This window comes from Ursus americanus, chromosome 27 (assembly GCF_024610735.1).
Source record: "Ursus americanus isolate L20-20 chromosome 27, mUrsAme1.1.p, whole genome shotgun sequence".
Taxonomy (NCBI): domain Eukaryota; kingdom Metazoa; phylum Chordata; class Mammalia; order Carnivora; family Ursidae; genus Ursus; species Ursus americanus.
In genome coordinates this window covers 10144245-10158307 of record NC_142153.1, presented here as the reverse complement: position 1 = coordinate 10158307, position 14063 = coordinate 10144245, and the positions used below count along the sequence as shown (strand labels likewise).

Genomic DNA, 14063 nt, shown 5'->3' with positions numbered 1-14063 from the left:
TAAAAGCAAGCATCCTTGTAGTCCTGATTTTGGGGGAAAAGCTTTCAGTTTCCTTGGCATATTTAAATACTTCCCCATCTTCTTCTGGTGACGTCTTTCATGTTGGTGGTGAGAAATCCTTAAAGCATTCCTGATAGCAATTTTTAAAAGATTTTCAGCTTTCGGTAGTTAGAGTCCTTATGTATGAGTTAGAAAAGACCATCTCTCATCTCAAATCTATAGCTTTTTCTTTTTGTTTAATATTTACCTTATATCTTTTTACATGTAACTTTTCTTTGTCTTAATGTTGTCTCTTATAAACAGAATATCTTATTTAAAAATTTTAAAATATTTGCCTTTTAACTGGAGACTTTATGTTGCGTGCAATTATTAATATAGTTTTTCTACCATATTATTTTTATGATCTCATTGTCTTCCTGGTTTTTTTTTTGGACTGATTTAGTTTCCTCCTTGAGCCATTTCATTTTTCTCCTCTGCTTGTCTTTAGATTCATTGCTAGATAAATTAGATTCAAATCCGTTGGTTATTTATGATAGTTTCTTATAGCTTCATTGTATTTTTAAAAGCATTAATTTTTTAAACATATAAAAACCTACTTTTTGTGCTTCCTCTGATTATTTTAATGTGTGCAGTCTTAGTTCTGTGGTTTGTTATTCTACAGATTCTTGTAGCGGCTTGTTTGCTAGTGTGCTTTGTGATACTAATTGTAAACTGGCATTTTTTTGAATTTTATATGGGAGAATTATTTCACTTTTGAATTATGATGAGTTCCTGCAGAGAGTGTGTGTGTATTTCCCTTGGCCTCGTGCCTGGGGGCATGGTCAATCTTCTATGACTTTAAATTAAAATTTTTTTGTGTTTTTTTGGGTCACATAAGTGTTATGAACTCTGGGCCCCCAAACCTTTGTGAGGATGGGTGTATGGTTAGAAATACCCCAGGGAGATGATTTCCTTTATTCCCCTTCTACCAGTACCAAGGTCTATTTAGGCAGTTTCTCCACCGTTCTTTGGGACAGGTGTTTCTTTATTGAGTTAACCCAGTGAAGATATTGCCTTTCAGGGGCCTAAGCTTTATATTATGTCTTATATTCAGCATTCCATCCAACTCAGGCTTCAGGTTTTGTCTTTTAGGTCTATATATTACACAAACATATAACATAGCCTACCAAGGATGGAAGATATTCATAGGACAAATGCTGTTACATACTCTGGACTCTTTCATACTTTCTTACTGTTCTTGGTCTTTAAGATGTTTCTTACTCTCTAGTAAACTCAATCAACCATTAAAAACTACCTATTAATATTTTAACCAGCATTTTAGTGCTCTCTACTTGGAACATTTTAGTCCACTGTTTGTGAGTAACAAGCTTGTATCCCACGCTTTTAATAACTGTATACCAGTCCATCTTATGGATTTATCACAAATGTAAAAACCAATTGTTTCAAATCTTGTTACAACAGAAAAATGCAGCATCAAGGATCCTTCTGTATAGGTCTTTGCATACATGTAAAAGTATATGTCAGATAAATTCCAAGAAGTAGAGTTTAACTATCCTTTTAAAGCGTTGCTTCTATGAGTTGGTGGAAAGGGAATGAGACATTTTCTTGTGTCCCTTCTCCATTTTTACAGTATAAGAAAATATTCTTTGGGGCAAGAAAATAGATTACCTGTTTTACAGCAGGACCCAGAGAATGTTCAAGCTCTTCTCCAACACTGTGCATATTCTTTTTTTTTTTTGAGATAAAGAGAGTGCATGCAAGCAGGGGGAGGGGCAGAGAGAGAATTTTGAGTAGGCTCCACGCCCAGCGCTCAAACTCATAACCCTGAGATCATGACCTGAGCTGAAATCAAGAATTGGACGCTTACCTGATTGAGCCTCCCAGGCGCCCCACACTGGGCATGTTCTACCACTCCTAGAGCTTTAGGAAATAACAGCAGGTAGTGGACAACATCTTGTTCAAGATCACATCATCGGTGATTTAGTAATTCCATCTGATCTTCCCGAACTTTTCCTAATGTAATGTGATTTGTGAAAAATATTCTTACTTTTAGTTTCTTATTTTATTATGGACTCTCACTTTATTATAAAACTTCTTTCAACTGTCTTGTCAAGGAAGGAATATCATGAATCCCAAAATTAAGGGTTGTAAATTAGGAGTATTTACAATACCAGTTAGGTACTGAACAGTTACGTTGATAGGAGCGCCTGGGTGGCTCAATCAGTTGAGCATCTGGCTCTTGGTTTCAGCTTAGGTCATGATCTCAGGGTCGGAGGATTGAGCCCTGCACCGGGCTCTGTGCTCACCATGGAACCTGCTTGAGATTCTTTCTCTCCCTCTCCCTCTGCACCTCCCCCCTGCACACAGTCGTTCTCTCTCTCTCTTTCTCTCTAGCTCTCTCTCTAAAACAAATAAATAAATCTTTAAAAATAACATATATTGGTATAGGAAATATGTTATCTTTTAACTAATGTAGATGATTAGAACCAAGATTATAATAGTATTATTGAATTAAAAAATATATAGCCTTAAAATAATTAAGTATTCCGCATTCAGTGGCAGAAATATGTTGAGAAAGCAAAATATTTTTAAATGTCAGCATTGTGAGTCATCTGTTCATTTATTTAAAATATATTGATTACTTTCTGTATAGAAAACACACCTATGAGTGCATTGTGGTAACGAGTGTTTTTTCCTTTTTAGCCTATATATGCAAACAGATTTCCAGTGCCAACTTATGCAGCCCAGCAGCCTCAGCAGTTCCCATCAAGGTCTGAAGTGAATTCACTTAGATTACTTAACCAGAATAAAACCCAGAGTTAATGTCTAATATTTACCCTCATATTTATTTAGCACAGGGTATTTCTTGCCAACAGTTTAGATAGAAAACAATTTTTAGAAAAGCTTTAAGAACTTTTTATGTAAGTTTTGTCACATTAGTGCAGTGTCAACATGCAGTTTCAAAGAAGCCTGAGCAAGACAAGCATATGGTGCTGCAGCCTTGGGCGTATGTAAGATTCAGAAGCAAGGGCCTTTAAAATACCCAGCAACAGCAAACCAGATGGGTTAGACCAGCCTTCCTATTAGGAACTGCTAGAAAGGCTAGACAATGTAAGAAAATACGTGTTTGAAGGCCTGGGAGAACTACCAAGGAAATGAGGAGGAAGTGTGGGGCCCAGGAGAGGAAGGCAGCCCGGAGATAATCCCAGCTTTTGGGGGACACTTTTCTGTCCTGGACGTGTCTGCCAATTCTGAACATGAGAGCTGAGAGGCTAGGAAGCTGAGGAGAGCTTGCAACAAATTCACAGGGCGGAGGGGACAAAAATTGGAACCCAGCCAAGGACGAGGTACCCGGGCAATCATCCCAGGCTTTGCGTTGGGACCCAGCGATAAGGATAAGCTAGATCCTTAACTTACTTCTGCAGTTTTTTATGTTTGGCCCCTAATCAAAAGAGCAGACCAACAAGAAAAGAAAATGACTAAACCAAGAAAAGCCACAGATGATAGAAACAGACTCAGAGGGTAATCCAGTGAGAAGCATTATCAGACACAGACTTTAAAATGACTGTAACGGTTATGTCATTGAATTAATAGTTAAGCTTGAGAATTTCAGCACAGAACTACAAACTTTAATAAAATAATCATATGGAAGTTCCAAAACTGAAAAACACAGGCACCGAAATCTTTCAGTTCTCAATGGATGGGCTTAAAATCAGCAAGGAGGAACATTGATTATGATATTTTGCAATATATAAAATGCATCTATCCCCCCCACCCCCAGAAGTCCTTCAGACTGCAATTGAATTGCAACACTGAGCAGTGTTCTCATGTATAATCTTTATTATGTAATAAGAGTGCATGAAAATCCAGCACGCATCAAGAGAGGAATATATAAATTGTGAGACATATGTTCACCAGGTAATGTTCTGGTGTGTTATTGGAGTAGAGGAATACTAGAATTGGATGAAGAGGGTGAGGAAGGGTATAGAGGTTAAGGACGGGTATAGAAGTCATAGCAGGTTTGATTCTCAGAGTGGATGTTAGTTTTGAGTGAGTTGGAATTTCAGCTCTATTTATGTAAGCAGAGCTTTACATTTACATTTACTTGTAAATGCCCTCACTTGTCTTTTACAGTTTGTGTTTTCAATTTCTTGTGCTATTCCTTTTAAAAATCTGTAAACCAGAACCTTCATATAATATTTTTGATTATAGAATAGCATTACTTTATGGTAGTTACTCCGTTTTAGATGCTGATTGCATCCTTTAACCATTGCATATAAGATGAATAATAATCTCAGAATATAATGCACTCCTAAGAATTGTCAGCAGTGTTCAAGATGGTGTTACATTGGCTTATAATGAAGTAGCAGTATTTTATTCAGTTGAAACACATGATTAACTGTCTTTTTTCCCCTCACAGGCCACCTCCACCACAACCGAAAGTATCATCTCAGGGAAATTTAATTCCTGCTCGTCCTGCACCTGCACCTCCTTTATTTAGTTCCCTCACTTGAATTTTTTCTTTTCTTTTTTTTTTTATACCTTTACTTTTGCAGACATCTTCAGGGAACTGAGCTAATCCTTTTTTTTTCCTCATATTTTCTTGAAAAGCCTTTCTTCCTGCTGCAACTATGAATGAAAACAAAATACCATAAAACAAACTTTGCTAACACAGAAAAACAGAAATTGAGTAGTGGGAATTGAGAAATATAAGAAATGCAGTAAAGCCAGGGCATTTAGAATAACATTTCCATTTCCATCACTGAATAAGTCTTATTCAGTCATTCTGTGAGGTTAACGCACCCAACATGGATTATGTTATTTTAAACATGGTGTTGTAATGATTCTTAAATTAAGTTTTGTCATTAAGTGCTCAAATGTAATTCTGAATTTTGACCTTAGTTGCCACTAATGTAGTTTCTGGTTGAACATGTGATTATCTATTACCTGTGAAAACTAATTAGCTGTCAGTAATACCTAATATTTTTCATCATATGCTAGAATCTTGTCTATCTCATTTCACTACACAAAGGAATATTCTGTCTTCAGAAGAATGTGCAAAACCCACAATTTAGATATCATAATCTTATTTTGAGAGTGCAAAGTATACTAAAAGTGTGTATGTGTGTATTCACACACAGTTATTGTCTTCCATTTTTATGATCATTCTATGGATAAATGATTCTATGGATTCTAGGGATAATAGAGTCTATGGGTCTATCTATGGATAGTGAATATTAGAAAAATTAATTTAATAATAGAATTTCTATTATGAATCATGTTAAAGCATGGCATTCTTTTACAATAGCATTATTTTAAATAAATTAAACTTTAAGGTACGGAGTATTTAATAGAACTAATCAAATATGCTGTTGATACATGGCTGTAATAAAGCAGGAGCTCTTATAATCAATCAAATTGAGATATCATAAAACCACTTGAGAATTTCATGAGCACTTTAAAATCTGAAACTTCAAAGCTTGTTATTAATATAATTTAGAATGTTTACATTTACTAAGGTGTGCTGGATCATGTCTCTGTTGTAACTAATGTTTTCAAAGAAATTAGGCTGGAGACAAGAAATTAGAAAAGGTGTTTCTTAGATAAAAGCAAAAAAACTAGTGTGGTGTGCAGGAGTTATTATTCCAGCTGTGTAAAAAACGAATTTTTACTTTGGAAAAAATGATATGGATGGTGAAATTTTAAACACTCAAAAAATTTTCACAACCTTTCATAATAAAATTTAATAATAGGTTTATTAACTGAATTTCATTAGTTTTTCAAAAATTTTTGTTTGTGTATATATACATGTACAAATATAACATTTGCAATAAATAAAAGACTTGAAATTCTGTTTTGTGTCGCCCAGTAACTTCCTAAATATCCAGCTTTTTATAACCTTATTAATTGAAACATCATACTAGTTTCAGATAAAACTACTAGTCAAACTTTTACAGATACTATCTCACTAATTTTCAGACTTCTGCCAAATTGTGCACAGTGACTTTTTTGTTATTAAAGAAAAACAGATTAGTTTTGAAAAAGAAAGCTATTTCAGTTCTTTAAAGATGATACATTGTTTTAACAATCTGGTATATATTAAAAATTACATATAGGATGTGGGTGGACAAATACTCAGGGGCCAGGCAATCTGAAAAAAGGACAATAGGATATAGAAATATAGGGGAAATTTATACTTCAGTGTATGCATTGTCTAGAGTTCAGACTCTAGAAGAGAACTCACCTTTCCTGGTGATAGGATTCTAAAGGAACTATTTTACAATAGTAAAATGGTGTTATCACTGTAGATAACTGATAGCAATGCAAAGTAATTCTTATCCATAGACATGAAAATTCTGCCCAGCAGAGGTTTAGCCCATATCCCTCCCGGTTTTGCCTCCAATGGCACATTTATTTCAATATTCCTGGTCTTTGGATTTTCCTTTGAACTGGCTGTAATACCTCACCACTTTACTCATTAATGAAGTAAACACACTCTTTAATGTGTGTTCCTTTAAAAAAAAAAGTGTAAACAATTGCAAATGGAGATTCTTCATTTCAGTTTAAATCTCTAAATGAATTCATATAAGACTAAAATATTTGTGTCTTTCTCTCATATAGCTTCAATTTTTGCAACTGTAATTGGTATCACTGTAATCTTGGTAATATTTTAACTATATAACTTAAAACTTTTCTCAGAATTAGATAAATCCTTGGATTTTTTAATATTTAGAAAGTTTTTTTAAAAGGCTTTGATCAGTCTGAACTTCTTTTACTTTTGTATATACTTTTTACATGTTTTATATGCTTTTCACTTAGGTTTTCCTTGATTTATTCTGGATTGCTGTTAAAAATTGTAAAATTTCTTGGCCATAGATGTCACTTCAAAATTTGCAAATATTAAAGGGCTTCTTTGCCATCTGCTAAAGACATTTTAATAATTAGATCAATTTTGTGTAACTTTGATATCACTGTTTGACTATATGTTCACAAAATTACCTTGCTCAGTATATTGCATTTTCCCTTTCTCTCGAGCAGATGCATGGGTCTCTAACCATGTAATTAAGCACAATCCAGGTTTTCTAAGCTCAAATCAGATTTTATTTAATTCCATAAATGTTTAATGAAACGCTACCATCTAGCGGGATCATTAGGTACTGTGACATATAAGTTCTGGATGGTACATCTAACTCCTGTTGAGGAGAGAACTATATACACAAGTAAGAATCATATAAAGTCTGCTCTATTAAAGATTTAAACAGGAAAGGTTGAAGAAGAGAAACAATAAATAAACCAGGATTTCATTCAAAATACCACTAATTTACAAATCTAAGTAATTACTGTAGTTTTTCAAATACTATGAAGCAAGATGAAACCAGCTTTTGGCTCAACTGCCTACAAACAGTGTTAGTCTAGCATTGGCCATTCTGTTGGTATACCAGCTGCGGGTAGATTTTTGTTGCCTTGTTTTTGTTCATGCTAATTCTTTTTAGGCTTAGATGATCTGTTGAAATCCTATGCATCAGTAAAATCACATCTCAACTGTCAGTTTAGGTGTGGTGATTCCCTAAGTGAGCTTTTCTGTGTTCCCACCCAGCCTTTCAGTTTGTGTGTCTGCCTTTCTGTTAATTAGTATGATCGATTAATTCATTCTTTGGGATTTCAAAAGAATTAAAAGGTAGTGCATGTAGGTGGAGACTGGAGGTGAGGCTGAGAGGGAGGAGGCATTGCAACATCAGGGAATAAGGCAATGTTTATTCAGGAGAGACCAGAAATCAGAGTGGCCAAAGGATTGGGAATAGGAGAAAATAGGTGGCAGCCTGGACTTGGAGTTTAGAAATTTTTCTACTGGAACGTAAGTACTGGAACTCTGGGTGAGAATCTTCTCCATCTCATTCACTACATGAGTATTCACTGTACTGAGAAGGTATGAACAAGGGAATGATACCACATGAATTCTAGCCAAGGGCTTGTGAAGAACCGGACTAACTGGAGGGAAAGTAGACAGCCCGATTACACACTGCATTTGAGCAGTAAGTATGGGGGAAAAAAAACCACGGCAGATTCTTCAAAGATAACCAAAATCTCACTTTTCCCTTTTTTGGAATCTTTTTCATACATCTGGCTTTTTAAAATTTTATAAACCCAGCTTTAGTAAAATAATGTGTGCGTGCCTATAGTTTTAAATTCAAAGTATTGCACGATCGTCTTTTAAAACATGTGGAAGCATGTGCTACAAAACAGTCTACAATAAATGCGTTAGTTCTTTCAGGTCCGTCAGCACGAAGCGAAAGGTTGGCGGGGGACCGCAAGCGCGACGTCCGGGGTGGCTGGATAACCCCACATGAGCCGTGGGCTCTCGGGCGGGCACGCGGGCTTCAGGCTGGGGACAAGGTGGGCGCACCCTGCAGGCGGCTAGCATTCGGGCCTGCATGTGCAGCGCGCTCCTGGGCCCAGCAGCCTCGCGAGACCGCCGTCCCACGAGCGCGCGCGCACGTGAGCCGCGGCCGCGGCGTCCTGCGAACGGTCCCAACGGCCGGCGGCTCAGTCCACTCTCGGAGCCCGGGAGCCACACCATGCTCGGTCAAATGCTGCTGCTTGCTGGGCTCGGTGGCTTGCTGGCATCAGGACCCGGTAAGGCAGCGGAGACCCTGTTACAGAGGGTCTGGGCAGAGGAAGGTTTTTCTTTCCCTTCTCTCAAGGAGTACCTGCTTCCGTCAAATGGTGGCCCAAGTGGATTGAAATCCCCGAGGTAGCCTGGAAACCCTGCCTTTTGGGGGCGCTCTGTAGGGATAGAGAAGTGACTCCCTAGAGGGGAAGATAACGTTAATGAGCTCAAGGACAAATCTCTTTCTTTTGGAATCTGGGGTGGGGGTAGGCTTTCTTGTAGGTCTTTCATGCGCGTCACACAACTGCCCCAACGTCTCTTGCACTCAGAAGCACCCCAGAATCTTCTTGAACTCCACTCAAAATCCAAAATTGAAAACAAAAGCCGTACTCTCCTCACGTACCATTTGTTCCAACATAACTTGTCTGGTGTACCTATGGGAATAATTTGTCCTGCAGTCAAAAAAAAAAAAAAATTCTGTGTCGGATATGCTGACTATGACAAAGGTACATTATGGCAGGATACAAAGCCTCAAAATTTTAAACTGTATTAGAGGTGGTTTAGATGCCAGCAAACATTTTAGATATGTTCTTTTTCTTCCCTTTTTATGACTGTTCTGAATGTTGCCGTCCTGTGTCCGTGTGAGTACATGGAGTGTCTCTTTTCCCCATCTGCACAATGTTCCATGGTTTGGAGGTACCGCAATTTATTTAGCCAGGTCTTTTGATAATGGACTTTTGGATTGTTACCATTCTTTTTTGCTATTACATGTTGTATTAGTGACCTTGAACTGCCATAACGAAATACCCTAGACTGGGTGACTTAAACAACAGACATTTATTTTCTCACTGTTTTGAAGATAAGTCTGAGCCCAGGATGCCATCATGGTGGGGGTCTGGCTAATAGACCGTTGCTTTCTTAATGTGTACTCAGATGGCCTCTTTGTGTGGGGAGAGAGAGCAAACTCTCTCTTCTTACAAGGGCACTAATCCCATCCTGAGAGATCCACCTTCATGGCCACACCTAACCCTAATTTCCAAAGGTCCCATTTCTAAATACCATCACGTTGGGGTTAGGACCTCAGCATGAAATTCTGGGGGGACACAAAACTTCACCATAACACACAGTATTTTAATGCAGTGGCTTGCAAACTTTTTGGAATTTTTCTTTACACATTAACGATTACAGAAATTCTCAAAGAGCTTTTGCTTACGTTTTGTTTATATCTGTTAGTATTTGTCATTTTGGAAATTAACATAGAAATTTAAGAATTTTTATTAATTCATTTAAAATGACAGTAACATCTGTGATATGTAACATAAGTTACACATTTAAAAAATATTTTCTGAAACAAGAAGAATTTAGAACACTGGCACGATTTTAGATTTTTGTAAATCTCTTTAATGTCCGGCTTAATAGATGATAGATAGATTCTCATATCTATTTCTGCATTGAATCTGTTGCTATGTTTTATTTGAAGTATATGAAGAAAATCCAGCTAATATAGCTGGAAACAGGAAGAGTATTTTAATAGCCTTTTCAGATAATTACCAGTATTCTCTGGATACTACATCAATACTTGATAAATGGAAGTTAGTTGCAATATGGAGTCTAAAACATATCAGTGAACTTTTCAAAATATATTCTATTAAGAATTCATGGGATCTTGAACTTTGGATTTTTTACTCATGAGGTTTTTTTTTTTAATGCAGTACCTTTGTTTTTTAATTTTTTATTTTAAATTATAGTAAAATGCACATAAAATAAAATTTATCATCTTAATTTTTTAAAAAAATGAATCAGCTTTGTTTTTTACAGTGTTTTAGGTTCATAGAAAAATTAAGAGGAAGGTACAAAGGTTTCCCATACTCGCCATCCCTCTGCTATTGACATCCCACACATTTGTTACATTTGGTACTTTGTTAAAATCCATGATCCCACAGTGACACATTATCATCACCCAGAGACCATAGTTTACCTTAGGATTCACTCTGCCTGTGTACATTCTTTGGTTTTAGCAGATGTTTCATGACATGTATCCACTATTGTGGTATATAGAGTAGTTTCAGTGTCCTAAAAATCCTCGGTGCTCAGCCTATTCCTCCCTCCCTCTCCCCTAACTCCCACGCCACTGACTTTTTTCTGTCTCTGTAGTTTTGCTTTTTCCAGAATGTCGTATAGCTGGAAACATTGAGTATGTAGCTTATTCAGTTGGCTTCTTTCACTTAGAAATATATATTTAAGGTTCCTCCATGTCTTTTCATGGCTTGATATCTTACTTCTTTTTAGCACTGAGTATTATTTCATTATCTAGATGTACTAGTTTATCCGTTCACCTACTGAAGAATATCTTGGTTGCTTGCAGGTTTTGGCAGTTGTGGATAAAGCTGTTAACAGACATCTGTGTGCAGGTTTTGGATTTGGACAAAGGTTTTCAACTCCTTTGTGTAAATACCAAGGAGTGGGATTGTTGAATTATATGGTAAGAATATGTTTAGTTTTGTAAGAAACTGCCAAGCTATCTTCCACAGTGGTTATATCATTTTGCATTCCCACCAGCAGTGAAGGAGAGTTCCTGTTGCCTCTCATCCTTGCCAGCATTAGGTGTAGTCAGTGTTACGGATTTTGGTAATTTTCATGGGTATGTAATGTTATCTCATTTTAATTTGCAGTTATCTAGTGACATATGATATAAAGCATCTTTTCATCTTATATGCCATCTATATATATATTTTTTTTTGATGAGTTGTATGTTCAGGTATTTTGCCCATTTTTAAATTGGGTTCTTCATTTTATTATTGAGTTTTAAGAGTTCAGTGTGTATTTTGGATGAACAGTCTTTTATCAGATATGCCTTTTGCAAATATTTTCTCCCCCTGTGTGGTCTGTGACTTGTCTTCTTATTCTCTTGACATTGTCTTTTGCAGAGCAGAAGTTTTTCATTTTAATGAGGTACAGCTTATCATTTGTTTCTTCATGCATTATGGGTGTTTTATCTAAAAAATTATTGCCATACCTTATCATAATTTGGATTTTACATTTAGGTCTGTGATCCATTTGGGGTTGATTTTTGTGAAGTGTGTAAAGTCTGTGTCGATTTCTTTTTTTTTTTTTGCATGTGGAAATTCACTTGTCCTAACACTGTTGAAAAAGCTATCTGCTGCATTGTATTGCCTTTGCTCTTTTATCAAAGATCAGTTGACTATATTTATGTAGGTTTTTTTTTTTCTGGGCTCTTTATTCTGTTTGATTGATGTATTTGTCTATTCTTTCACCGGTACCACACTTTCTTGATTACTGTAGCTTTATAGCAAGTCATTTAGTCAGGTAGTGGCAGTCTTCAAATTTATTCTTCTCCTTTAGTATTGAATTTGCTATTCTGGGTTTTTTGCCTCTCCATATAAACTTTAGAATAAATGGGTTAATGGGATTTTGATTAAGGTTGTATTGAATCTATAGAGCCAAGGTGAGAAAAACTGGCATTTTGACAGTATTGAGTTGTACTCTCCATGAACATGGACTCATCTAATTATTTCATTTTTTTGGATGCTCATATAAATGATGTTGTGTTTTAAGTTTCAAATTCTACTTGTTAATTGCTGGTGTGTAGGAAAGTGATTGGCTTTTATTTATTAGCCTGGTTTCCTGCAAACTTGCTATCTTAACCATTTTTAAATGTACAGGTCAGTAGTGTTAAGTACATACACATTATTGTGTAACCTATCTCTAGAGCCTTTTTATCTTGCAAAATGGAAGTGCTATACCCATTTTACAACAGCTTATAAATTGTGATAAAATACACATAACATAAAATTTAGCATTTTAACTATTTTTTCACTGATTTTATAGTTTATTGCTTTTTTAAGCAGAAACTAATAGAGGAAAATATCTATATTCAGTTTCCCCTTTATTTTTGTAGATTTTTTTCTAGCTTTACCACTGAGTTTTATGCTTTCATATGTTTTCGTGTTATTAGTGTCCTTTTGTTTCAGCATGAAGAGTTCTCTTTAACATTTCTTGTAAGGCTAGTCTCGTAATGATGAACTCCTTTAGCTTTTGTTTGTCTAGTCTGCTTTTGAACCCCTCTATTGAAATTTTCAGTTTTTGTATTTTTTGTATTTTTTGTATTTTGTATTTTTGTATTTGTATTTTGTATTTATTGTATTTTTCAGCTGTATGATTTCCGTTTGGTACTCATTTTAACCATTTTTAAGTGTGCAGTTTAATGGCATAAAGTACATTCACATTGTTGTGCAGCCATCACCAGTATCCATCTCCAGAACTTTTTTCATATTCCCAAGCCGAAACTCTGTACCCATTAAACACTAACTCCTCATTCCCCTCTCCCCTCAGCTCATGGAAACCACCGTTCTACGTTATGTCTCTGTGGATTTGACTATACTAGGTATCTCATATAACTGGAATTGTGGAGTATTTTTCTTCTTGTGACTGGCTTATTTCACTTAGTGTGACTTCCTCAATGTTCATCTATGTTATAGCATGTGTCAGAATTTTCTCCTTTTTAAGGCTGAGTAATATTCTATTGTGTGGAATATAAATGGATAAATACATATTTCATTTTGTTTATCCATTCATCTGTAGATGGATATTTGGGTTGCATCTTCTTTTGGGATATTACGAATAATGCTGCCATAAACATATATGGACATGTGCTTCTTTGGGTCCGTGTTTTCAATTCTTTTGCATATATATTCAGAAGAGGAGTTGCTGAATCATATGGTAGTTCTATTTTTAATTTTTTTGAGGAACTGTCACACTCTTTTTCATAGTGGCTACACAATTTGACATTCCTACCAGCAGAGTACAAGGGTTCCAGATTTCCACATTCTTTACAACACATGTTATTTTTATTTTATTTTTTTATGATTATAGTCTTCTTAGTGCATATATCATGGTATCGCCTTTTAGCTATGATGTGCATTCTCCCAGTGATCAGTGATGTTGAGCATCTTTTCATGTGCTTGTTGACCATTTGTGTATTTTTGGAGAAATGAGTGTTCAAGTCTGTTTTTTTTTTTTTTAAAGATTTTATTTATTTATGTGAAAGAGAGACAGCCAGCAAGAGAGGGAACACAGCAGGGGGAGTGGGAGAGGAAGAAGCAGGCTCACAGCGGAGGAGCCCGATGTGGGAGCCCGATGTGGGACTCGATCCCGGAACGCCGGGATCACGCCCTGAGCCGAAGGCAGACGCTTTAACGACTGCGCTACCCAGGCGCCCCTCAAGTCTGTTTTTTAAAATTGGTTGTCCTTTTTGTTGTCAAGCTGTGAGAGTTCTTTTTCTATTCTGGATGCTAGACCTATTTCAGAGAAATGATTTGCAAATATCTTTTCTCATTCAGTAGGCCGTCTTTATTTTCTCGTGAGTATCCTATGATTCACAAAATTTTTTAATTTTGATGAAATCTAATATATGTATTTTTTCTTATGTTGCTCG

General features: G+C 36.1%; 2 protein-coding genes across 3 annotated transcripts in view; both read left to right on the top strand.

The window, feature by feature from the left end:
• ADAM9 (ADAM metallopeptidase domain 9) overlaps positions 1–5854 on the top strand; it is a 137001-nt gene extending 131147 nt beyond the window's left edge. Inside the window, exons 21-22 of the mRNA XM_045779375.2 lie at positions 2704–2771; positions 4421–5854. Coding sequence (XP_045635331.2) covers positions 2704–2771; positions 4421–4514 — 162 coding nt within the window. The 3' untranslated portion in view covers positions 4515–5854. The remainder of the gene's footprint in view (positions 1–2703; positions 2772–4420) is intronic.
• Positions 5855–8398: 2544 nt separating this feature from the next.
• The window catches only part of ADAM32 (ADAM metallopeptidase domain 32), a 145788-nt gene continuing 140123 nt past the window's right edge, over positions 8399–14063 (top strand). Inside the window, exon 1 of one of the 2 annotated variants that reach the window (XM_087856383.1) lies at positions 8399–8634. In XM_087856383.1, coding sequence (XP_087712509.1) covers positions 8433–8634 — 202 coding nt within the window. In that variant the 5' untranslated portion in view covers positions 8399–8432. The remainder of the gene's footprint in view (positions 8635–14063) is intronic. The other variant, XM_087856381.1, reaches the window with a different exon arrangement.